This window comes from Mustela putorius, unplaced genomic scaffold (genome assembly GCF_011764305.1).
Source record: "Mustela putorius furo isolate JIRA1106 unplaced genomic scaffold, ASM1176430v1.1 tig00537227_pilon_pilon_pilon, whole genome shotgun sequence".
In the NCBI taxonomy this organism is placed as follows: domain Eukaryota; kingdom Metazoa; phylum Chordata; class Mammalia; order Carnivora; family Mustelidae; genus Mustela; species Mustela putorius.
Genome location: NW_025422368.1, coordinates 44,001,467 through 44,026,636, shown reverse-complemented (window position 1 = coordinate 44,026,636; position 25,170 = coordinate 44,001,467). Strand labels below are relative to the sequence as shown.

Genomic DNA, 25,170 nt, shown 5'->3' with positions numbered 1-25,170 from the left:
GTTCTTGTTTGCCTTTGAGGAATGACCAGTGATTTATCCAGACACCTACGGATGAATATCAGCATTCTCATCACTTAGAAATGATCCCTTGTTCTTTTTTTATGAATTTTCCTGTCACTGGATCTTTACTGGAATCAAAGACAAATGTGTTTATTAGGCTCCTTGAGAGTCAGAGTGGTCAGGATCACATTACCTGATGTTTACTGTCAAAATATGACTGGAATTGTATAAATATATATATGTGTGTTTGTGTCTATGTGTATACATATATTTATACACTCACATATATATACAAAAAGAGATGTCTATCATATTGTTTACTATTAATTATAGGAATTAAAATATTTTCTGCAGAAATCTGGAAAGATGAACACTGTGCCAAATGATTATCACTCCTCTAGGGTAGCAATATAGAGTATAACTCTGTTCTTTATGCGTTGTTTTACTTTTTATTTTTTAATAAGCATATGTTACTTTCAGAATCTGGGAAAATGTCTATTTTTAACAAGAAACTTTAAAGTTTTCTTCAAAAAGTCATATGACCAGTTAACTGTGCCATTTGGCTGTTTGTTGGATATTTTGAAATAAGCTATAGTGGCTTGTCCCCTCTAATGAGTTCATCTCTGAAAGGCATCTCTCTGGACATTGTTAGAAATAGCCCCCGGACTCAGAGCTCAGTAATGAGAGTTTGTTCATTTAGTCTAATCATTATTGACTAACATGCATTTCAAATGCGATCTTAACCATTAATTAGTCATTCCTCAAAACAGTGTAATGGGAAAGATGAGCATCATTAACTTTGTTTAAAAGTGAGACCAGCCAACAGTGCCCCATAGAGGAGGCCGACTCCCCTGGTTCCACGGTCCTTACTGCTGGGAATCCTGCCATGTTTTAGTAGGAGACACAAAAGTAAGAATTTTTTTAAAAAATACTCTCCGTGTTTCTATTTCATAAGCACTCGGGTTTAGATTTGCTCAAACTCTATAACACTGATTAGTCTTGCAAACTCTTATAAACGCACCATCAGGTCTAGTCAACCACTTCTCGTGGCAACCACATGTAAAACGTGCAGCATGATACATGTGTTTTTAAAATGTTCACAAATTCCCCCAAATGTACTCACAGAAGCGTCACAGTGATGATAAGATGTTGGGTATTAGAGAGGGCACGGATTGCATGGAGCACTGGGTGTGGTGCAAAAACTATGAATACTGTTATGCTGAAAAGAAATAAAAAAATAAAAAATAAAATAAATAAAGGCAGTAATTCTTCTTACTGGAAAAAAAAAAAGATGTTAATCAAACAACAGATGCATATTGAATATCCATTATCCACTTCATTCTAGAACTGTGAACAGGGATGGGGGCAAGATATTAGACACCTATGCTCTGTCTTTGCTCTAGGGTTCTTATAGTTTAGTAAAGAAACCAGGCAAATGCATATAAAACTTAAAGATGCTACTTAAAAAACCCTTTTCAATGTATATTCCTCAACTTCAAAATAAGCATTTTTTTAATTCTTTCCTCACAAAAATATATGTCTTTTGTTGTTGTTTCAGTTAAACTAAAGTTGTAATGCTTGGGGCACACATTACTTTAGAAGGTTGCAAAGGCCCTGAATTATTTATTTCACTATTTAGAGAATGCCAATGTATTCCCTCTCTCAAGAAGAAAACTATGGAAGCCATTTTGAATTATTAAAAAATTTTCCTAGCTGCCCACAGAAGGGTAACAAATGTAATGAATCCGTGTGCTGTTTTCCACTGCACTAAGCCATCATCACACACAATAATTCTCTTTGCTTTTCTAAAATACGCACGCGCACATGCCCATGCATTCACAAACACACATGCTTGTTGCTTTGAAGGGAAGATCATTCTCAATACCTCTCAAACGAGTGAAAATCTTGTATATATTCTCATCTGCCCCAGTTTATGGCCTCACAACAACTCACTCTTCATCCTAAGCACACAAAGACTACCCTGATTCTCATCTGTGGCCAGTGAACTTCTAAACAGAACACTTTAGGGGAAAATGGATCTGTCTTCCTTGATCCCAGGGTAGAACCAAAATGAGAATAACAAGACTTCAAGGGCCCAACCTCCTTCACGTCACCTCCGACTTCTCATTCAAAGGGGTACTTTGGGCGGCAGGTGGAGTTATAATTATAGAGTAGAAAAAAGCTACATCAGCAGCTGTTGCTTCTGTTTGTTCCCGGCTATAACTGTCATCAGTGGGCAAATTGGCATAAACAGGCCTCCGCAAGTGGAAAAACATTTAACTCCTGGACCTGTCACCCTCTGGGTCTTCTCGGTGGCCAGAGAAGGAAAGGAAATCTGAGTGTGCACGAGCGGAGTGGGAAGCCGAACACAGCACGGACCTGAAGGCTCCTCTTCAGGGGGAGCCTGAAATTGCAAGATTTTCTTTCCTGCCGGAGTCTCCGAACCCAAGAAATAGGTTAGTGCACAAAGAGTACCCGTGTATTTTCATTCTGACCTCTACTCTATCCGATCTTAATTTTTCTGACGGCTGAAACAGATGGGAGAGCTGTTAAACCAAGTTGAGGACTGTTAGCTAAAATGAGACTGCCCGTGAGAACAAATTATGAAGTGGGCTTAATTTATTATGCTCCTCTCCCCCCATTTTGGCTCTACTCACTTTAGACAGATAGACAAGGTAAAGATGGGAAAATGAGACTGGTTTTGTGGCATGATTGCCGTCCTCTCGTAATGCCACTTCCTTATGCCAAAAAGCCCCGATTTCTTTACTAACATCAGTGATGCTGAAAGTTTAAGTTTGTGAATGTAGTGCCAGAGTTTTATTTCTTCAGGGAAACTAGGCAAATCAGAATTGGATTGTTTTCTCACCTCCGAATAAAGACAGGAAGTTTTCTCGTTTAGATAAAATGTGTGCTGCAGGCTACTTCCTGTAAGAAATCTGCTAGAGGATTTATTTCCTGTGTCTAGCCCAAATATCTGTAAAACCCCCATAACTTCCATCTAAGTAGCTCTCTGTAAGACCCTCCTCATAGATCCTTTTGAAGCAAAAAAGATTTCAGAGACCTCTCCTGTTATCTGTTTCTGCTCCATGTTAGAGAGTAGTGGTGCCGGATTAGTTCAAGGCCATCTCAGAACTTGAATGTTTTCTGTCTTGTTGAAAAGCAATGGAATTCCAGAGAACTCACTGGAACGAGGCACTGGAGTCCCATTCTCATCCTACTCACATCTACGGAACAGTTCCAAGTAGAGAGAACCCAAATCGGGGCCTCATTTTGGTCAGTTCCAAAAAGAAAGTGAACCTCCCTAGGTATTTTATGATGATTTTTCCAGGGAAAAGTCCACTACTATCACGGTGACCCTTCCTTGAAAAGTGTACAGAGGGTTTCCCATGCACTTGGAGCCCCACTACAGAGGTACCCACATCCAACTAAAACCAGCAAAAGTGACCCATGAATTAAATTCCCACAAGAGGCTTGCTTCTTTCAACAGTATCTCCTGATTTCTAAGTAGAGAGCTATCAATTCCCCCTCAGGAAATTTAAGGGTGAAATAGATACTTCTTTATATACCTTAGCAAATAAAGACCCAGAGAGTACATTTGGCTGGTGCTTTTGGAAATGTCAATTTATATAGCATATCGATACCCTAAATCTTCCCATGAATTAAGAAAACACACTTCTCAGATCACATTTGTTCATTTAAATATTACTAAGTGATGACTATAAAACCTGGATAACATTTAGAAATGAATGCAAGTTCCAATATCACCCTTTCCAGAGACTACTTAACTCCCCTTTCCTCCTAAAAGATTCAGCAGGGCGAAGGTGCTTATCGCCAAATTCCAAATCGGTTAAACAGAGCAAGGCAGAATGGGGAGATGGCTGGTTAGGGGCTTGAGTCTGAGAGATAGACTTAACGCTCAAACTTAAACATTGCTTTTTACTTGTGTTTTGTCTTCTTGCTCTTCTAGAAAAGCTATCCAAGATGACTGTCACGTACTCCAGTAAAGTAGCAAATGCGACTTTTTTTGGATTTCATAGGTTACTCCTCAAGTGGAGAGGCAGCATCTACAAACTACTGTACAGGGAATTTATTGTCTTTGCTGTTTTTTACACGGCAATAAGTTTGGTGTACAGGTACCTTCCTTTGCATGTCTCCTATGGCCATCAGATATCATGGAAGAATACAGTCTCAAAAATCAGAGTCTTTGGTTGCCGCTGACTTTTGCATTATGTAATCTCCTCCTTTGCATGATCCACTCTTGCCTTCTTCAACTCAGGACACGGTATTTTAATCCACACCTAACCATGCTCAGGATGTTAAGTAGACTCTATCATATTCAGGTGGCTCTCATTCCAGCCCCACGTTAGCTGATCACAGTGAGTCATGTTGCCAAACTTCGCCAGAGGTATAAAAGGGAAGATTCATACTTAAATACACAGCGATGATTTGGAATGGCAAAGGCCACAGACACATAATCACTTGTGCCCATCTCAGCTCTGTCATTGATAATGTCAGTTTGTAATTTGACAGCTTATAGCAACTACCTACATAATGAACATCTTTGAGAATGGTATATATCAGGCAACTTTCCTATCTTTTGCCTGGAATGACGAGATCTTATCCAGGATGGTGCCTGCCAATCTTACCTATACCTCAACTAAATAAAGGCCTGAAAACTAATTTATTTTGTTGATATCTTCTGAGTTTGGGGTGTGTTATATTCACAACGGAAGATGTTTATTCTTTATAACATCACAACCTACACCTGTCAGACTGACAGAAAATCTGAGCAAAATCATGTCCAAGAAATACTTTCATGGCTAAAATCATGGTCTTAATAAAATTTTATCAATAGTACAAAAGAGAAGCTTTGTGAGTTTTTTTTTTTAATTAAAATTGATTGCATTCATTTCTACTCTGGGGGAAGTTAGAACTTAAAATTAAAAAGCTAAAGGTTTTTGAGGCTGTATTTCCTCCTTTTCTATGTAGTTCAGTTTGTTCTTTCCCACATACAGATGAACAAATTTGTGTTATCATTGCTCTTACCTGCCTTCTTCTTTGCAGCAGCAGGACTCCATCTGAAGAAGAGGGATAGTAATTTGGCCGGCTGATAATTATCAAAAGTAGAATAGGAAGAGCTGTTTTGCTGCCTATCAAAATATCTGTAAAGGGAAAGTTTTATTTACAAACCTCTAATCTCCTTTCAGTTGTGTCTTATAAATACAATATTATTTGGACAATTTATTTTTGTGTCATCTAATCCTTCAGAATATGAAATGGTGGAAGGCACGTGACATTTCAGAATAATTGTCTCATTAGTTTATTTTTACTAATGTGAGTTTATTGCTGCTACCGCTGCTTAGGATAGAAGAGCACTTAGAGCAGCTGCATCCTAGCCAGAAATCCTCCATGGGGCCTCCACTTTTGCTCCAATATCTTATTTATACCCCATAAAATAGTATGCATATATTTTTAAAAAAATTTTTAGACCATAAAGTACCTTATAATAATGATCAATTGTGCTAGTCATTCTTCATTTTTTTAATGTTCAACTATAAAATCTTATTAAAATAAATGTTGAATCTTGATTAAAGACATACCAAGAACTCAAAGTCATTCATGACTTTACCAAGAAAGTCAAACCTACCTGTAGGAAAATATAGACACAGTGTCATTCTCATGTGTACTAATAATCCTAAATTTTAAAATTCTATTATAAGCAAATAATTACACTTAGCAAAAATCCTAAGTCAAAGACAGAATTCATTTCTTTGATTATATCTCTTTTTACTTTTGGATGAACTTGACAAAATCATCATTTTAGTACTTTCTAGCTACTAAACTTTCTATGTAGCTAATAGCTGAATATTTTTTCCTTTGGCCAATTATTAATAATAACAGCCTCTTTAATCGATTAAGTATGACATCATATGTTAAGTAGTTGTATATATAATATATTCTTTAAGCTTCATAACACATAGTTATTATTATTCCCATTTACAAAAAATGGGAAAACTGAGGCTCGAGAGATTTAAAGATAGGTTCCAAGTCCAAATCTTTAAGTGGCTGATCTGGAATTCAAACCTGGGCTCCTCTGACCTTATGGCCTGTGCTTTCCACGTTTAAATCCTCTTTGACCATTTCTATCTGAGTATCAGAAACTGTTCTGGCTGTGACTTGTCATTGGCATGACCTTGACACGCCTGCACAACCCGTTCCTAACTTGAGAATTTCTGACACTTCCTCCAAAGCCAAGGCAGGAATTCCAAGCTCACCCTGCACCCCAAGCTCACCCTGCACCCCAGAATCCTCTCAGCACCAGCTTTTCATCTGCAATCTGGCTGGTGGCTCCCTGTTACCTCATTATCCCTCTGCTTCCCTTATCCAAGTTCTCCTGACTCAAACAAGCCCTTGGCACATGTTATCATGGATTTCCAAGGGATTTCTTCTTCCCTTGGAACAGCTATTCTCATTCTTTCATGCAAATTCATCTGTGTTGTTCCTCTTTCTAGATCTTGACCATGACTTGAGACTTTTCTTCTGCCTCTGAATCCCCTCCCTATAATATAAACATCAATAATAGTTTCATTAAATGAATTTATGTCAAACAATACCAGAAAATGAGTTTTGGTCAGATCTGTAATATAAAGTTTTATATTTATATTATATGACTACAAACCCACCAAATATAGTAATAAAAAATTTTACTTCTAGTTATATCTGCATTGTTTTATATTTTATCTAATTGTAGGCTATGAAATAAAGTTATAATATCCCTTGAAGTATAGCACATATGATCAAGAATGTGCTAAGTAGCATATTCAGGGAAGAGTAAGATCAAGATGTCAAATTTAGGGCTATTATTTAGTAATTAACTTAATAACTAATTCACTTAATCAAGATACTTTTTTTTAAGCATACTTGATGAATAATTGAAAATTGGACACTTTCATAAGGTATTTTGCTCTAAATCCAATGTATTCATCATACAAAAGCTTAAAATGTAAAGTATTTAAAAATAAAAGTTAATAAACCCAACTGTCTAATGGCCAATAACATTCATGTACTAAAAACATTGGTACTTGAACCATTCGGCAATTAAAAAGTCTTTGAGATACATCAGCTCAGGTAGGAAAAAAGTTACTGTGCCTTAAAAAAAAAATTACAATTATTTGTGCTTAATTGTTTGCACTGAATATCACTTGCAAAGCAAGTGCAGAAGTATAATATCATAAAGGGCTATGCATTTTATTTTTGCTCCAGATTGTTACTTACAGGAGCCCAAAAACGTTACTTTGAAAAATTATCAATTTACTGTGACAGATATGCTGAACAAATTCCAGTAACCTTTGTGCTTGGTAAGTATAGGTCACACGCAGAATGCAGCCACACAGCTGTCTCCGTTAGGATGGCACCGATGACTCTGCATGGGAGTGTTTCCAAGCTGAGAGGCATGCCTGAAAAGCCACCGCTTGCGATAGAACCCCAGCCACCCGTAAGGTTTTCCTTCAGGACTGCTTTGGCTAAATTAACCCCAAACGAGTTTGAGGTAATCATTGGCGATTGGACAATCAAGCTTCCTCTTCACTAACGCTCCATTTTTGCTGTCAATATTTGAACTCTAATACCCACTCACTGGGTGCTAAGGCCTTGCCAGGCACAAATTACTTTTATTTATTTATTTAGGAGGGCAAAATTCTAAGATACAGATAGCAACATATTTTTACATCCCAATCCCTATAAAAGCTGAAATTCTGCTAAAAGCATCAGGGTCACCATGTATGCTGCAAGAAATGGCTTTATCATTTCCTGTCACTTTACAGGGTTTTATGTCACTCTGGTAGTGAACCGATGGTGGAACCAGTTTGTGAATCTGCCCTGGCCGGACAGGCTGATGTTCCTCATCTCCAGCAGTGTTCACGGAAGGGACGAGCACGGGCGCCTGCTCAGAAGGACGCTGATGCGCTACGTCAATCTCACGTCTCTGCTCATCTTCCGCTCTGTGAGCACGGCTGTGTACAAAAGGTTCCCAACCATGGACCACGTGGTTGAAGCAGGTATGGTGAACGCCTTTGCCCTCCGTGGACTCCCCTCAGCCTAGATGGGACCCTCCAAAATCCCTCTGAAATTTTATTTATTCATTCATCCAAGAAACATTTACTGATTACTTCCTATGTGCCAGAAACAGTCTTCAGAGGCAAAAATGAGTAAGACATACTCACTGCTCTCAAGAAGTTTCCTAGGGGTGCAAAAGAGAAGTGGCAGAGAGTCAACTTCAAATTAAGTGGCAAAGAGTCACATGGCCTTTAGGTAAATATACTATAATAATAATTACTATATTTATTAGAACCATGTTAATATCATCTGACCTTTTCTAAAAGTCCATTCTAGCAGGAACCAACCATGAGTTTTTGTCTAGGCAGTGTGGCTCTGGTCTCTCTTTGACTCCTCAAAGTAGATGGAGTTGGGGATGCCTGCCTGGCTCAGTCTGCTGAAGGTGCAACACTTGATCATGGGGTTGTGAGCTCAAGCCCCACACTGGGTGTGGAGATTACTTTGAAAAGAACCCCCCCCCCCAAAAAAAACATAGATGCATTTGTTCAATCCGCGCTCCTGGGCACAGTATGCTGGGAACAAGTCATGTTGGGGGGATGGTTCTCTTTGGTGTGTTAATATTTAGGAGAGAAGCTGTCAGAGCAGACCTCAATGGGATGAGGATTAAATGAGATCATTGTGGGCAGGCACTGAATAAAAACTGGTAGTTGTGCTTGGTGGTTGTTTGTCGGTCTGATAGATGGTTGGGATAGATTAATAAATACACATTTTAAAACCGTGAGGTGGCGCCTCGGTGGCTCAGTTGGTTAAGCAACTGCCTTCAGCTCAGGTCGTAATCCTGGAGTCCCGGGATCAAGGACCACATCAGGCTCCCAGCTCCACGGGGAGTCTGCTTCTCCCTTCAACCTTCTCCTCTCTCATGTTCTCTCTGTCTCTCTCTCAAATAAATAAATAAAACCTTTAAAAAACAAAAAACGTGAGGTGATTCTGCCTTTATATTGAGTACAGTCTCAAATTAGGTTGCTGTATCCAGGCTCCTTTTCTGAAATGGCCTTGAAAACAGATTTTTTAAAATAAAGATTGGTATTTGAGGGCTTTTTTGAGGAGGCTTTTATGCATGGGCATAATGAGCCTTGTGCTGACTTCAGTGACTCAGTTGGTTTGTGTGGACAGAACTGACTGGAGCCATGAGGGTGCCTAGGCCTGTGCGGGTGCCTCTGAGGTCTGGTTCCCTGACATCACAGGGAACATGTCCGTACTGTTCTCGCTCCCTCTGAAGTGTTCTCACAAGAAGCAGAAAAAGCAGTGATTGGACAGCTTGTAGCCACAGGGACATAAAGTTTGCGCACTGGGCAGAAAGGCAAAGGTTCCAAACCACTGCCCTCCGAGCTGGGGGAGCCACTCCAGAGGCCAGATCCTTCCTGACTGGCCCACAGTCCACCATATTGAGTGGGCACCCTCTCTGTGGACTGGCAGCTGGCTCACCAAACTTGCTCCTTTCCCCAACAGAGAAAGCTGAGTCAGTGTGCACATGGGGTCAGTTTCCACTTCCCCCCAGCTGGACACATGCCTCCATCACTGTCTGACTGTCCTTGGCCTGTGCCAACGTTTCTGGGAAGAACAGGAAGTTCAGGGATGGCGGAAAATGTCTGGCAGATGTCCTGAGTCCAGAGCCAGGGCACCTGCTCTGCCTGAGGGGAGAGAGGGCTAGTAAGTAAAGCACAAGGGCCCCAGAGGAGTGGGGGCAAAGGCTGGAGGCAATATTGAGGGTACAAGAAAACCTACTTCCTGTCTGGTGACTTTCCTACATAAAATCACCTGTCAGGAAAAGTACATGTTCTCAAACCTCAGTGCATAGTAGATTTTGTTAAAAGTCAATATTGCTAAAAATTCAGATCCCAAGATACCACACCTAGAGATTCTGATTCAGTAGATCTGGGGTGGTGGCCAGAAATGAATGGATTTAACAAGCCCCTGGACACTCTGAGGCAAGGGGTCCCTGGATCATATTCTGAGAGACAATGGGTTTTAAGATGGTTGGAGTTTCCTTCTAACAGCTTTGCCTGGCTTCAGGGAATCTTCTGGGAATTCAGAACTGAGTAGAGGGCAGAGAGAATGACCAGCATCTCCTTCTGAAGCATCTGGCAATCTCTTGACTAGAGCCAGATGACCTAGGTCACCCACCTGCTAGTCCCTAACTTTCCTTGCTTTGAAGTTAGACAGTCAAGTTCCAGTAGTCCGGAAAATTAAAAGGATCAAACATCATTGGGGCAATACATATGCTTTGATGTTACAGGTTAAATTTCTCAAGTTAAAAATAAAATGGGTTCATTTCTGCTCACACGAAATAGAAATACCCGTAGAGTGCAAAATAACATCTGTAATGCTGAAAATTCCCTAAACTGGTCTGTTCTCAGTTATTTACCAGAGGAGCTATAACAGAAGTATCTCTATCATTTTGCCTATTGGCAACAAACCTGGCCTGGAAAATTTCAGTCATTCCAATTACCAGCCCTGGAAGATGTCACTCATCCTAAGTCAGGTCAGGTGCACAATTCCAGACCTTTTCCAGTTCAAGCAATGGCCTTAAATGGGTATTTGCATTATGAAATAAAACTGAATCAAAACATTTTAGTTGGTGTTTCATAGTGATCAGGATAAAAAAAATTTCTCTTCAAAATTACTCAACAGAATCACAGAAATAGGTGATGGGAAATTATCTACACTCCTCTAAAAGAAACATTACTAAAGCTGTTGCTAAATCTGTCATGTATTTGCTTATTTAACAAAGATCTGTTGAGTGTATATGATATGCTAGGCACTGTGCTGAGCAGGGGAGCACAACTAGAAGTGAGAATAGATATGATCCCTGTCCTCAGCAAAAATTGCTACAAATCTTTTCTCACATGAATCATTTTCAGAGACAAACACAAATGTATTTACAGCTGAACTTTACATTGTATTTCTATTTCTCCCAAATTGTTTCCTTTTGTGCTTGGTAGCCCATAAGAGTGATTAAAAAACAGTAAAATTGGGGGTGCCTGAGTGGCTCAGTCAGTAAAGTGTCTGCCTCTTGATCTCAGCTCAGGTCTTGATCTCAGAGTCACGAGTTCAAGCCCTGCATTGGGCTCAGGTATAGAGCCTACTTAAATAAAAAAAGAGAGAGAGAAAATGAAAGAAAACAGTAAAATTTGAGGAGAGGACACTGTTTGGTATTCTTAAAGCCCTTGACTCTTAACATGAGGTTCTTTGAGCTTCTTCTATAAGGAAAGACCCTGAGGAGAACCCATCAGAATTTTTAGCAGCACTTATAGTAAACAGACATTAATACAACTAAGCAAGCTCCCAATTGTCAAATGGGGGTTGAAACTCAAGTTCTACCTTTAGATGCACTGGCTGGAAAGCTAGCCCCATACTCAGATCATGTAACTTGTGATCTTCTCTCACTAAGTAAAATCAAATGGCTGCTGTACAGTATTCACTTCCTGCCCTGTGGGGGGCTGTTTAAGTTCTTTCCAATGCATTCCATGGCGGTGGGGCTTCTTGGTCTCTGTGAGATCTCCCACAACTCTGTGCTCCAGAGAGGTGATCAAGGGGACAGTGGCATTCGCAGCTGTGCCAGTTTTTCCTGCTGGCTGAACTTTTACAGGCTGAGTCAGTTACCTCTATAGTCTCACATGCTGTGCCCAGAACAGACAGAATGTCATCCTGTGAGTGAAACTTGACTCACCTATGCACACTTGCTTTACATAGGACAGAAAGTGCACGGTGAACCCTACTTGAATGAATGCCATGATGGGTAGTCTCAGCAGGTCAGGGTTTGAAGATTCCACACAGTTCTAAGAGTTTATCAAGGCATCCACTCAATGTTTCTCAAAGTGTGATCATAGACTACATTCATTTATCAAGGGGACTTTAAATTGCACATTCCTGGGCAGCTGCTGGAATCAGAATGTCTGGGGCTTAACAACTAAGAGTCCCCACCTCAAACAAGCTCCCGGAAGCTCTGTAGGATGTTTGACCCCAGGCCGAGAATGCTAAAATGGCATAACAATTCTGTGCACTAGGCTAGATGTTCCTAAATTTTGTTGCAAGTTGAAATCACTAGGGATCTTTTACAAATACTGATGTCTGGCTTCCACCCCAGACGTTGGGTTCAATAGGTGTTTGATGCGACCCAGGCATCAAGAGTTTTAAAAGCTCCCCCGACCACTCTAACACGCAGCAGAGTTTAGGAAGCACTGTACCATAACACAGGGCACAGCTATCAACTCCTCCAACCTCACCTGCAAATCACCTCACATCTGCTCACTCAGGGAAAATAAAATTCTGGGCCTCCCAGACAGGCGAGGGCTCAGAGCACTGATTTAGGGGGTGTTATTTCCTGTGTGTCAAGTGTAGAAGGTGGTGAACTATCAGGAGACAGGGATATGGCTGAGTAGAGATGTTTTATCCACATGAGGAAAAGAGGAAATGTTCTCTGTCTCTGGCCAGGATTGCGATCCTAAAAACTGATTTCACTCAACCATATCCTATTTCAAGCTTTTCAAACTATGGTTTGTAATTCATTACTGGGTTCTTAAGTCATTTTAATAGCTCGCAATCAGCATTTTTTAATGGAATGGAACAGAACAGAACAGAACAGAACTAAACTGATCAGGAAATATCAGAGAGACCACCAGCTGAAAGAACCAATCATTGTTTGGGAACAATGTATCTTACTGTGGTCCCTGGTCTTAAAAAAAAAAGAAAAAAAAGTCTCACATCCTGCCCACAGCAGTTTCACAATGTGATTCCATCTCTCTCCCTCAATCTCTCTGACCTCCCTTTGATTTTTCCAGCTGACAAGGATTTCTAAACCTCTACCATTGAGTTTAAAGGAGCACTGTAGTCAAATCCGGTGGCTGCATTCAGTTCATTTTGGAAGTACAGTACAGAGATAAAAATTAGCCAGGCACATTGCAATCTTCCTGAAAAAGTCATCTCTCTGAGATGGGCTCAGATGCTGAATGCACAACCTTCTCTTTCAGAAAGAACTGGCAATAAACCCATTCTGCCTTCAAGCTTTGAGATGCTGAGCTTTTGGCTCTTCTGCTAATAGAGTCTCATTTGCACACTCTGCTTTAAAAGCCTAAGACATCTGCCTGAGCTTCAACTGAGGCAAAACAGACCAACTGCATGGCAGATGAAAAATTTTAAAGACCGGAATATTGTTTATCAGTGGACTTAATTAGGCCTTTGGCTTGAGGGCAGTAACATTTTACCTTAAAGTAGAAGGTCCTATTCCATCAAATCACAATTCTAGTTGCAAGTAAAAACGTGGCGTGGGGTATGTTACTCTGATTTGAAATACTAAGGAGGTTTCTTGGCACAAGTATGAAAATTGTTGAACAGAGCCTACCTGGCCAGAAAGCCAGAAGGAAGAGAGCAAGAGGAGCTCTGAGCAGATGTAACAGCAAGACAAAGCAACAATGTCAGGGTTATGGGTAGGACCCGAGGGAATATGGCATGAAGACTGACAGGTCAAGGTCACAGGGTGGTGTGAGGACCAGCCCAGTTGACAGTGCTACCAAACTGTGGCAGATCAGTGGGTGTGCGGATCACGCAGTCCTAGCAATGAGCATAATGACCACATTCTGAAAAAGTTCCTTGGTCTCTGGTTACAGTGTCCTAAAGTACTGATACGGATAGAATTCCATTTCATAACAAACATCCTTTTAATTGATTTGACCAAAAATCTGTGGATTTCCTTGTACTTGACCAGTGATGTGATTTCCAAAGACGGGGTTACTTTTAGTAAGACATATCACCCTGAGGGGAGCAGCAAAAACCACCATGCCTGTGCACTCTTGGAGGACACATTAATGTCTGGTTGACAAACCATAGAGCTGAGCAAAGTACTCCTTACCTCTGGGCTGAAAAACTAAAAATCCCCAGCTTTCCTTGCTCTGCCTGTCCCCTTCCAGTGAGTGGGTGTGCTACCTGGGAGAGAGGCTAACTCTAGCTTTCGTGTCCGCCCTGAATAAACCCTCACTTTGCATATTTGCATTCTGCTAAAAAGCCGAAAAAGAACTTGCCAGCACAAATTGATCCATACTCCTGAATAAAAAATAAGCAGAGGTAAAGTTATTCTTTGGTCAAATGACAGAGCTTGCAACTGGCATATAAACGGGGTAATTTTTTGAAAATTGCAGCATAAATCCCAAGAATGTAACTGCTAGCCAATTGATATGAAATGTCAGAGAATAGGCTTCCAGGTAAAGGATGAACCTCTGCTACACATCTTTAAGCATAGAGCCAAGACAGGTCAAGTTTATTAACCTCTTGTAACAAGGCTCGATCATGCTCTGCCAGTCTTTAAAAAGAAAAAGAAGAAAAAAAAGGCAGAGTATCTCAATCAGGCAAGAACTTTGAGATACACTGAGAATCGAGAAGGGAACGATCAGGCTCATTTTTATTTTTGACATCCAGACAAAGTCCAGTTCCTCAGGCATGAGGAATTTCCTTCTAAGCCAATATAAATAACCTGAGCATTATCTAAAACGAGTCTCCTGTTGGTAAATATTGGCTTTGTAGTTGATACTCTGTTTACTTCAAATACTGAATAACGAAAATCTTCATTCGGCGGGGCAGTGATTTTCAAACGTTGCTGTGTGTCAGGACTTGTATGTGGAACATAAGGAATAGTGGGGAGGACCACCAGGGAAGGGCGGGAAAACGGAAGGGGAAGAAATCAGAGAGGGAGACAAACCATGAGAGACTCTGGACTTCAGGAGTGAAACTGAAGGGGTGGAGGGAGGGGAAGCTGGGTGGGCATTAAGGAGGGTACCTGCAGCTATGAGCACTGGGTGTTATACACAGCTAATGAACCATTGAACACTACATCAAAAACTAATGATGTTAGTTTTTATGTTAGCTAATTGAACATAATAAAAAAATATATATTAAAAAAAAAAAAAAAGAATTTCCAGCAGAGCTTGGTACGCATGTGCCTGCCTGGACCCAATTCCATTAAATCACTCCGGAAGATCTGAATGAATGCTGATGCCCAGCCTCACTCTAGACCACCTGAATCAGAATTTTCTAGAAGTACCCACATGAGACGGTAAGGCACAGAGCTGGTTCTGAGTCTGATTTAGTAGATGAGGGTGGAGCCTAGCCCTCTCCATGGGTGACAGAAGTCACAAGTGACTCAGATACCCACGATCAGTAGCCCCTATTCTCAAGTCCATCGCCTTAACCACTCGGCCACGACTACCTGCTAGTAGCCCCTATTCTCAAAAACACTGACCGAGATCTAGGTAACTCCAAGGCTCTATGAATCAGTGACTTTCAAAATGAGCAGGTCTCTCTTCTCTTTGACGCCTCTTCTATTAGAGTAACACCTCTGAAATAAAACTACGTCTCCATGGTAAGGAGGGAGGATTACTTAAAGCGGAATAATCATGTTTGTAAATTGATTACAGGTGATTAGGATATAAACTAGGTTACATTGGGGCAAAAGTCGATTTTCATATGAATGTGTTAGAATTTCATAAGCGAATGACCACATTCCTGAGACAAAAGTAACTCAAAATTAGTATCTAACAAAACTCTATTTTTGAAAAAAGATTTAATTCAGAAAACATTACTGGTACTAAATTACAATTAACACCGAAAAAGTCCACTTAAAAATTCAAGGGAATAAGTACAAGAATAGTAATTGAATTATTTTTTAAATTTAATTTATTTGTTTGACAGAGAGAGAGCATAAGCAGGGGGAACAGCTGGTGGAGGAAGAAGCAGGCTCCCTGCTGAGCAGGGAGCCCGATGTCGGGCTCGATCCCAGGACCCCAGGATCATGACCTGAGCCAAAGGCACTCACATAATCAACTGAGCCACCCAGGAGCCTGCATCATTATTTTTTTTTTAATAGCCAAAAAACGAAAACAACTTAATATCTATTCAAAAGAGGACTAATTAAATAGAACATTGTATACAATTAGCTAGATAGCAGCCATTTAAAAACAATGATGCCACTCCTATATACTAACAAAAAAAGATCTCCAAGATATAACCAAAAAATAGAAACAAATGACAGATATGTATGTATTTAGTGTAAAGCCACTTATGTTCTTTTTTTTTTTAAGATTTTATTTATTTATTTGACACAGATGACAAATAGGCAGAGAGGCAGGCAGAGAGAGAAAGTGGAGGAAGCAGGCTCCCCGCTGAGCAGAGAGCCCAATGCGGGGCTCAATCCCACAACCCTGGGATCATGACCTGAGCCGAAGGCAGAGGCTTCAACCCACTGAGCCACCCAGGCACCCCAAAGCCATTTGTGTTCTTAAAAATTAAGCCTGAATGATATTTCTCTGGAAAGATACACAATAAACTTGCCACAGTAATTCCTTCAGAGAGAAAACTATGTAGCTGGGAAAATGAGACTGACTTTTCTTATTAATATTCTTTTAGTCCTTCTGGATTCCTGTAGCATTTGAATGACTCAATCAAATATTTTAAAAAGCAAAAGGTCAAGAGTAAACTGCAAGCTTTTAAAGTACATACTTGAAGGATACCTGGGTGTCTCAAGTGGTTAAGTGTCCAGCTCCTGGTTTTGACCCAGGTCATGATCTCAGGGTCATGACATTGAGCCTCATGTGGGGGCTCTGTGCTCAGTGGGGAGTCTACTTGAGATTCTTTCTCTGCCTCTCCTTCTGCCCCTACCCACCCCCAAATACATAAAAAATAAGGTAGATATTTATATGAACAAACCCTGGTGCACAGTAGACATTCAGTAAATGTTTGTTTATTAAATAAACCTGCTCCCTTATTTCTCCTCTCCTCTTATTCAAATCTCTTCTTTCCTTACTGTGCATGTTGGAGGTGGGGTGGATAACTAAAATTTCATAATGTATTATGCCTTGGCACTTACTGAGTTCTAGGTATGTGCTAAGCATTATGTTAACCTCTTGACATGTGTTCACCATCTCATGTAATTCTGCAACGTGCCTGGGAAGTAGTACTATCATTTCTCTTTTACATCTGGGAAAACTGAGGCTAGAGAGGTCACTGCAAGCTCAGGCAAACTGTGTTATATACATGCACACACACAAATAAAGATTGTAAAAATTATACTTTTAAGATATGCTGTGGGCACTATGAAGATCATTGTTATGCCACAATAATGGGTCCGTGATTAAAGGAGCGAGACTGATATAAAGCGAAGGTCAAGCAAAGCTTTATTTCGCGCCAAGCATCAAGAATCTAACCGAAAGTTCAGGGCCGCACCTCTTACAAGAGAGGGTGACCCTTCTCTGTTTCACAGACTAGCTTTTAAGGGCAAAGGCCATGCGGTCAGGCCTGGCCACGCACAGGTGACCAATGAGATTGTAACACACACAGGAAACTCCACAGTGATGCTAGGTGACCAATTGAGTTAGAATTTACCCTAGTAGACATTTAAACCAGCCTATTACACCTTGATAGGGATTGGTGCCCAAAGGCTCCCAAAGGACCGGCCCATACTCCTTGGTAACCAGGGAGACAGTATGCATCCCCCCACTGATCCACCTTTGTATCTGGGCTGTGTTACCTGAAGCTGGTTTCCAGGACTTGTCTTCAAGTAAATCCCCTGGGGAAGGGGAGCAGGGACAGTTTCTAAATAGGTCCTTACATCGTACATTCACTGCCCTTCCAAAGTATGACAATCCCTAATACAAGGCAACAGAGAGCACTGTCTGGGGAAATTTGAAGGGGGGAATCTCAAGGGAAGGAGAAGACCAACATCATGGAAGGCTTCACAGAAGGGGACTTGGTTGATCAGGACTGTGGAGGGAGCAAGCAAGCAGGAGGAAAAGTATGTGATTCATGGTTTCCACACTATACTAAGTGTTTTGTATATATTAACACCTTTAATTCTTTCAATTGTAACATTTCTTTTTTTTTTTTAAAGATTTTATTATTTATTTATCAGAGAAAGAGTGAGCACAAGCAAGGGGAGAGGCAGGCAGAGGGAGAAGAGGTCTTCTCTGATGTGGGACTCAGTCCTGGGACCCTGAGATCATGACCTGAGCCAAAGGCAGATGCTTAACCGATTGAGCCACCCAGGTCACCCATTAATCCTAACATTTCTAAGTATTCTTGCTCCCAATTTTAGATGAATAAACCAAAACCTAAAGAGGGAACCTTCCCCAGATGTTCTAGTCCCCATTTAATGTCACCTTACTTCCTAATGGCCATCTCTATGAGGGATTACCAACGTGCCTTGACTTATATATTATTTTAGATAACTTATATATTATTGTTAGGTAACAGTATATATATAGTTAGATATATATTATTGTTAGATTAAAAAATGTGTTTGCATTCACATGCACACACATTCCTTATTTCTAATACAAGTATAAACTACTTGAGGCATCTCTTATGCATCTTTAATATCCCCAAATTGTATGCTCCCATAGTAACCATGAAAATATTTATGGTAATGTATTAGTGCTAGACTAATTCTGCATAATTGTGCTATTTTTATTTTGTGCTAAAGGTTTTATGACAGCAGATGAAAGAAAATTATTTGACCATCTCAAATCTCCTCATCTGAAATACTGGGTTCCATTCATCTGGTTTGGAAATCTTGCAGCAAAAGCCCGAAAGGAAGGTAGAATCAGAGACAGTGTTGATCTACAATCATTGATGACTGTAAGTACCTCACAAATCATCAGTCTAAGAGGCTAATCAGAGACCAGCAAGGATCTGGATGGAACAGGTCAGACCAGGACAAGTCTGCTTTGTTCCGGTTCCTTTGGAACCAGTATCAGAACCCTCAACATGCAGGACAGGAATAATACACAGGTTTTAAGTCATATTGATTGCTGGTGGTTGCTGAGAAACTCAGTCTAAACAGAATTAGGCTTTGTAACAGGCTCTGTAAGAAAGTGTCCCTTAATTGATTACCAATAGCTGCCAAGAGTTCTGAATGATCTTGTGTCCACATGGTGTGTTTACCATCCCTGGCTCCACGATCCTAGAATAAAATCTGGAGTAAAAATAAACCCGTCCAGTCAGATCCCCCCAGCTGGAATTTCCTGAGGTTAAGCCAACTTTTCAGATACTCCAGGAAATGAAATGATGTTTTCATTAAATAAAATAACCCCGAGGTCATCTGAAAAGCAAATTTACAGAAGGGCTAGATAGACATGTGCCATGACCATCTCCTGCCTGAATCAGGCAAAATGAATGAATGATATAAAAATAACTCCCAAATTAACATAAACTCCTCTTCCCAGTCTTATGTAATAACTTATGCTTGATAAAGGGGGGGTGTGGAATCAATGGATTAGAGTTCTTCCTGCTCCAAACAGAGATTATTCTCTATCAATGTAAGTGTTGTTGTAAAGTCCTCGTGGGGGCAGGGGGCAGAGGATGTGCTTCTTTTTTTCTAAAATCTATAGCAAACATGTTTTCAAAAGAGGTAGAGAAACAGGGAAAAAAAAAATCTGCTCTCACAGAAATGTACCAAAATGGATAGAAATGACTTATTTAAAATATTAATGCCTGCCTTCCCATCACCACTTTGGGGAAATATACATGTTAGAAATTATGGATTCAATAGAGTAGGGGATAGTTCTATAAAGTCCTGATTTCTTTTAATATTTTTAAAACGTCCAACTACAGTCATCCATTTTGCATTGTGGAATGATGTTGATGGCCATTTCCAGAATGTTTCCTTTCGCAGTCACTCTCAGAACCAATTAGAGCCTTAAAAAGCCAGCCTCATCCTTTTACGAACATATTCCTTTTTTTTTTTTAATATATTTTTTAAATTTATTTATTTGGCAGACAAAGATCACAAGTAGGCAGAGAGGCAGGCAGAGAGAGAGAGGAGGAAGCAGGCTCTCTGCTGAGCAGAGAGCCCAATGCGGGGCTCGATCCCAGGACTCTGGGATCATGACCCGAGCCGAAGGCAGCAGCTTTAACCCACTGAGCCACCCAGGCACCCCTCTATGGACATATTCCTAAAAGCCACAGCCACACTACACATCCCAGGAAATCTTTACTGCCCCACCCATCATCTTAGTAAACTATGTTTTATCTGTTTCTGCCTTAGGAAATGAACAAATACCGCTCTTGGTGCAGCCTCTTATTTGGCTACGACTGGGTTGGGATTCCGCTGGTCTACACCCAGGTATCAAGCCCTTGGCACTCGGTTTTTCCTTGCTGCTTGCCGTAGGCACCTGGCGCCGGGCTCTCACTCAGGCTTCTCTCCGCCGCAGGTTGTCACCCTGGCAGTCTACACCTTCTTCTTCGCCTGCCTGATTGGACGCCAGTTTTTGGATCCCACCAAAGGCTATGCGGGGCATGACCTAGACCTTTACATTCCGATCTTCACGCTCCTGCAGTTCTTCTTCTACGCGGGATGGCTCAAGGTAGCCCACGGTCTCCCGCGCCTGAGACCTACTCTGTAATCCCTGTCATGTTTTACCCTCTGCACCCTGCGTCTGTACTGAGTCACTCATTCATGAGCCCTTCAACGGTAGATTTAACACTGAATCGCCCAGAGATGTCATTACTTTTAAAGTAGGGATTCGAGAGATGTGAGGAGTACCATATTACAGCCATCTAAAGCAAAGAGATTACAAGAACACTCTTTTATGGCTACTGATTTTTTAGTCTTTGTGTGCCCCCATTAGGATTCTAGTAATGTAATTAAAGTAATAACCGTAACTGCCTTGATTTTTTATGCCACAATTGGCAACTAGGCAGAGTGAAAGGGGTAAATAAGAAGACTTATATATCAGGCTTCAGCATTCGCATTGTATTATTGTTTTGGTTCAGCTCAACTCTGCAGTTAACTGTGACTCCCTGAAATCCTACTAGCTGTCCCACATTAAAGGCATCCCATTTCCACAACTAGAACTGAGCCTCAGAAAAGGATTCATCAGAATCAAAACCAGAAATAGCAGGATTTATGATGACATTTGGTTTGCCAGGAAATTAAAAACAGGCCAGAGTCCTGAGAAGGACTTGTCCCACCATCAGTGCAGAATTGAGTTTGTCCTCACCCCTCAGTGCCCTCCACCCCCTCCCTCAGCACCCTCCACCCCACATCTGCCCCTCAGCCTGTCCTGGATGCCTGCAAAAACACCACAGCCTGAGGCAAGAGAAGTAGTATCCATACACACAAAGACAACGGCTCCATTAAGGTAATTGAAATCTAATGACAGTCTGAAGATGACTTGAATAAAATGAAATGTCCAATGCTGACCTTGCAGCCAGCCACACCTTGGGTGCACTAAAGCAGCCTTCCAGGCTGTGGCAAAGTTTTCCCCTCCAGTGCCTTTGCTTTGATTGGCTTGAATCGTTAATCAGGAAAAATAAATATATTGGCATTTCAAGAAGTAAAGGCATGTCCTTAATAATTGGCAAAACATTTTCAGCTGAGTGACACTTATCCTTAATTATTTTTACCCATTTAAGACAGAGAAAGAGCAAGAGAAACTAACAGCTCTCTTCTCCCATTAGAGAAAAAAGAAGACTCTGGTTTTATAGAGAGAAAATCACCAGGCTGGCCCAAATACTGGATTGTTCTGATCTTTTATTGTCCTGTCCCCTGAGTTCCTTGCTTTGTGTCCATGTGGTGTTTGCCCAGCCTGCACGCAACTGTTAACAGTTCCTGCCTTCTGAAATGCTCTCTAAAATATTTTTTTAAAGATTTTATTTATTTATTTGATAGACAGAGATTACAAGTAGTCAGAGAGGCAGGCAGAGAGAGGAGGAAGCAGGCTCCCTGCTGAGCAGAGAGCCTGATGCAGGGCTTGATCCCAGGACCCTGAGACCATGACCTGAGCCGAAGGCAGAGGCTTTAACCCACTGAGCCACCCAGGCACCCATGAAATGCTCTCTAAAATATTAGCATTCTGCTCCTTTATAAAATACTTTTAAAGGCAAAATATGAAAATACAGTCTTAGCTCCTTTAGGACATAGACAGCCCTAAAAGGAGAGAACTGCTTTCCCACCCAATGGATTAGATGGAAAGATCTCACTTTCTAAGCAGCTGTTTTATTTTGCCCATCCTAATCTTTATAAATCTTTTCAAAATGTAAAAAAAAAAAAAAAAAAAAAAAACCCACCTCATCTTAACCTTATAAATAGTATATTACTCAGTTATTTGCTGGAAAGAGAGCTTCTAAGGAAACTAAAAGCTATTTCTTGAGATAGTCAATCCAGAAACATAATATCATTTGGGTAGGTAAATGTAAACTCTAATATTATATACAGGAATGATCCCATAAAAGTGAAATTCTGGATGTAACGAAAATATTTTTAAGGCCCATCCAGTGACCTGGTACAACCTCGGGCCAGAAAGAGTGGATTGCCCCTGGAAGGTGCAGTGAGGGACTTTGACAGGAATATTGCTGTGAGGCTGACTGATTCGGGGCACAGGCCCTGCCCAGTTTCGTCACTTACAGCAAGGGAGATGCATCTCCAAGTCAGTGGTTCTCGACTTCAGCCACGCACTTAAACCTCCTGGAGCTTCACCCAGTACAGAGAACTCAGCACAACCTCACACCCATTAAATCAGAATCGAGGGAGGCACCCAGGCATCAAGTGCCTTTAAAGCTCCTCAGGTTATTTCGATCTTCACCCAAGGCTGAAAACAGCTGTTCTAAGTGGTTAATGGTTAGACTTACATCCTAAAAATTAAGTAGGTAAATTTTCTACCAAATAGTCTGAGAATATAGAAACTCAACTAATCAATGGTGCCTTTATTTTTTACCCTTGTTTTTTCCCATCTAAGCCCAATGTAAAATCTCTCTACCCCCCAACCTGTCTCTGTCTCTCTCTCGCACATACCTACACACACACAATCTTGATAATAAAAATCAAAGATATTATTTTTTAAATTTATTTATTTGAGGGAGACAGGGAGAATACAAGCAGGGCTAGGAACAGAAAGACAGGGAGAGAAAATCCTAGGCAGACTTTGCTGAGCGCAGAGCCCCCTATGGGACTCGATCTCACAACCCCAAGATCATGACCTGAGATGAAACCAAGAGTCGATGCTTAACCAATTGAGCCGCCCAGTCACTCCTCAAAGGGATTATTTAAAAAGGAGGCGAGACATATTTGGCATATAAATCTCTCATCAAGGCTCTCCAATTCTGTGTTCCAATTACTGGAACACAGTAAGATCATTTCATATCCATCAACTATTAGAAAATATGTGGAAAAAAATGCGATAAGGAGCTACCTATACTTTTCCCAGTGGGAAACTGACCAGGTACCAGAAAACCCTTTAGAATAAAACAAAGGGAGTCAAATTCCAACTTTATGACTCGCTAGCTCTCTGACTCATTCATTTAGCTGTTATGTCCAATAATTGTGGAAACTCCTTGTATTATTTTCTTTAATTGTGTTTTAAATCTTTGCTGTTTTATCTTCCCCATGGTTAAATTTTGGTCTCATCACCTGGGCCCTTATAAATTTCTTCAGCTCACAGGCTACATAGCCCCACAGGTGCCCGGCAGAGTGCCTTGCACCTTGTCAGTGCTCCTTCAACATTCACTGGCTAGATCTGCCCCTGAGCATCAATCACTGGGCTTCTAGACAGTACACAGCTTCTCTTGGGGAGGGTCTGCACTGTCCCCAGCTGAATAGACAGACAGAACCACTAGAGAGCAAGCCCATCCAGGTGCCTCATTTGTGGTCTGAGAGTCAAGTCTCACTTGCAGATAAATATCAGTGTCGGTGGAATGACCCACTCCCCTCTGGGCTTCATATCATGGAAGTGGCAAAGGGCGTCATCTCCATCACCCTCAGCCTGCCTTCTTAGTCTTCACAGGCATCATGATGGCCTTGCTCTGTGTTCTCCACTGCAGGTAGCTGAGCAGCTTATCAACCCATTTGGAGAAGATGATGATGATTTTGAAACCAACTGGTGCATTGACAGAAACTTGCAGGTTAGAGGAGCTTCTCTTTCTTGTACAAACATTAATAATGAATCCCTTATGGTGTTTCAAATCTGAACAGACTTGGAATTCGGGCCCCTGAGCTTCAGAGCTTTAGCCACAGATGAAAGAGGTTTGGCTTTTCAGTATGTTGTCTCACGTCCTTCTGGAACCTCACAGGTCCTGGGTCTCTGTTGCAGTAAAGATTAGTCCCTTTTAAGTAGAAGTTCAAGCCAATTTTCTTTGTAAGTTTCTTTATTAGCTTTACAGAGCCTCTTCCATCTTTCTGCAGAGCAATATTTTCATCCATTCTTTCATCTGTTCTGTGTTGCCATCCAAGTGGGGGGAGCAGGGACATAAAATGACAGCCAGACATGATCTGGTGGGAGGTGAGTTCCCGAATTCATGTGATGTAGGAGCCTGTGGTCAGATGACCACCCAGCAGGGCACTGGGCATGTGGGCCACAACAACCTGTGTCTCAAATCTAACTGAACAAAACCAAATGGGCCCCAGGACCCTGACCCCACAGCATATTCCAGAGAGGTTTTTCAGGAAGCACCAGTATGAGAGAATTTTCCTTTCTAATAGGACTGTCGTCAGACCATTGTCTCCCTCACAGGCTGAGAAAAGAATTTCAATTTGTCTGCTTGCTTCAGGCTTTTACTCAGCTCTTAAACAGTTCAAGTGTTTCATCGTAGATCACTGTTAGTTCACAAACTGGCCTGAACGTGGAGGCCCAGCACAGAGGAAGGGAAGCCAGGCCACTCCAGATTGGTAGGTGGCAGGCTGACTAAACAAGGGGACTGACAGACCAGGCTTGGCTTGGGTAGCCACAAGATAGGTAGATTTCCATGTCCACCTGCCAAAATCTTCCAAGTTTATACAGAGCCCTTAACTGTGTTCAGCCCTACTTTCAGTCAAGATGGTCTCAACAACAGGGTGCTCTCTCAAGGCTATGTCCTTGACATGGCTCCATTGTGAGAACAGTAGGCAGAATGTACATTCCAGTGAACAGGGAAGGGGTGGGGGTGATTGCCTGGGTTCAGCTTTCAGGTCAACAGAGATTAAATCTTCTCTGTGACCTCCTCCAACAATCACACTGTCAGTCTGTCAGGGAGGAAGCATAACAGTTAGGCCACTCGCTCTTTGGAAGAATTGGATTTGCAGAAGATTAATAATTTATT

The 25,170-nt window shown here is 41.2% G+C and overlaps 1 protein-coding gene across 1 annotated transcript in view; it reads left to right on the top strand.

Moving 5' to 3' along the window:
- Positions 1-25,170, top strand: part of BEST3 (bestrophin 3) — an 80,124-nt gene that overhangs the window by 33,352 nt on the left and 21,602 nt on the right. The window contains exons 4-10 of the mRNA XM_045072892.1: positions 2,234-2,456; positions 3,968-4,133; positions 7,264-8,057; positions 18,581-18,735; positions 20,144-20,221; positions 20,310-20,462; positions 23,917-23,997. Coding sequence (XP_044928827.1) covers positions 7,778-8,057; positions 18,581-18,735; positions 20,144-20,221; positions 20,310-20,462; positions 23,917-23,997 — 747 coding nt within the window. The 5' untranslated portion in view covers positions 2,234-2,456; positions 3,968-4,133; positions 7,264-7,777. The remainder of the gene's footprint in view (positions 1-2,233; positions 2,457-3,967; positions 4,134-7,263; positions 8,058-18,580; positions 18,736-20,143; positions 20,222-20,309; positions 20,463-23,916; positions 23,998-25,170) is intronic.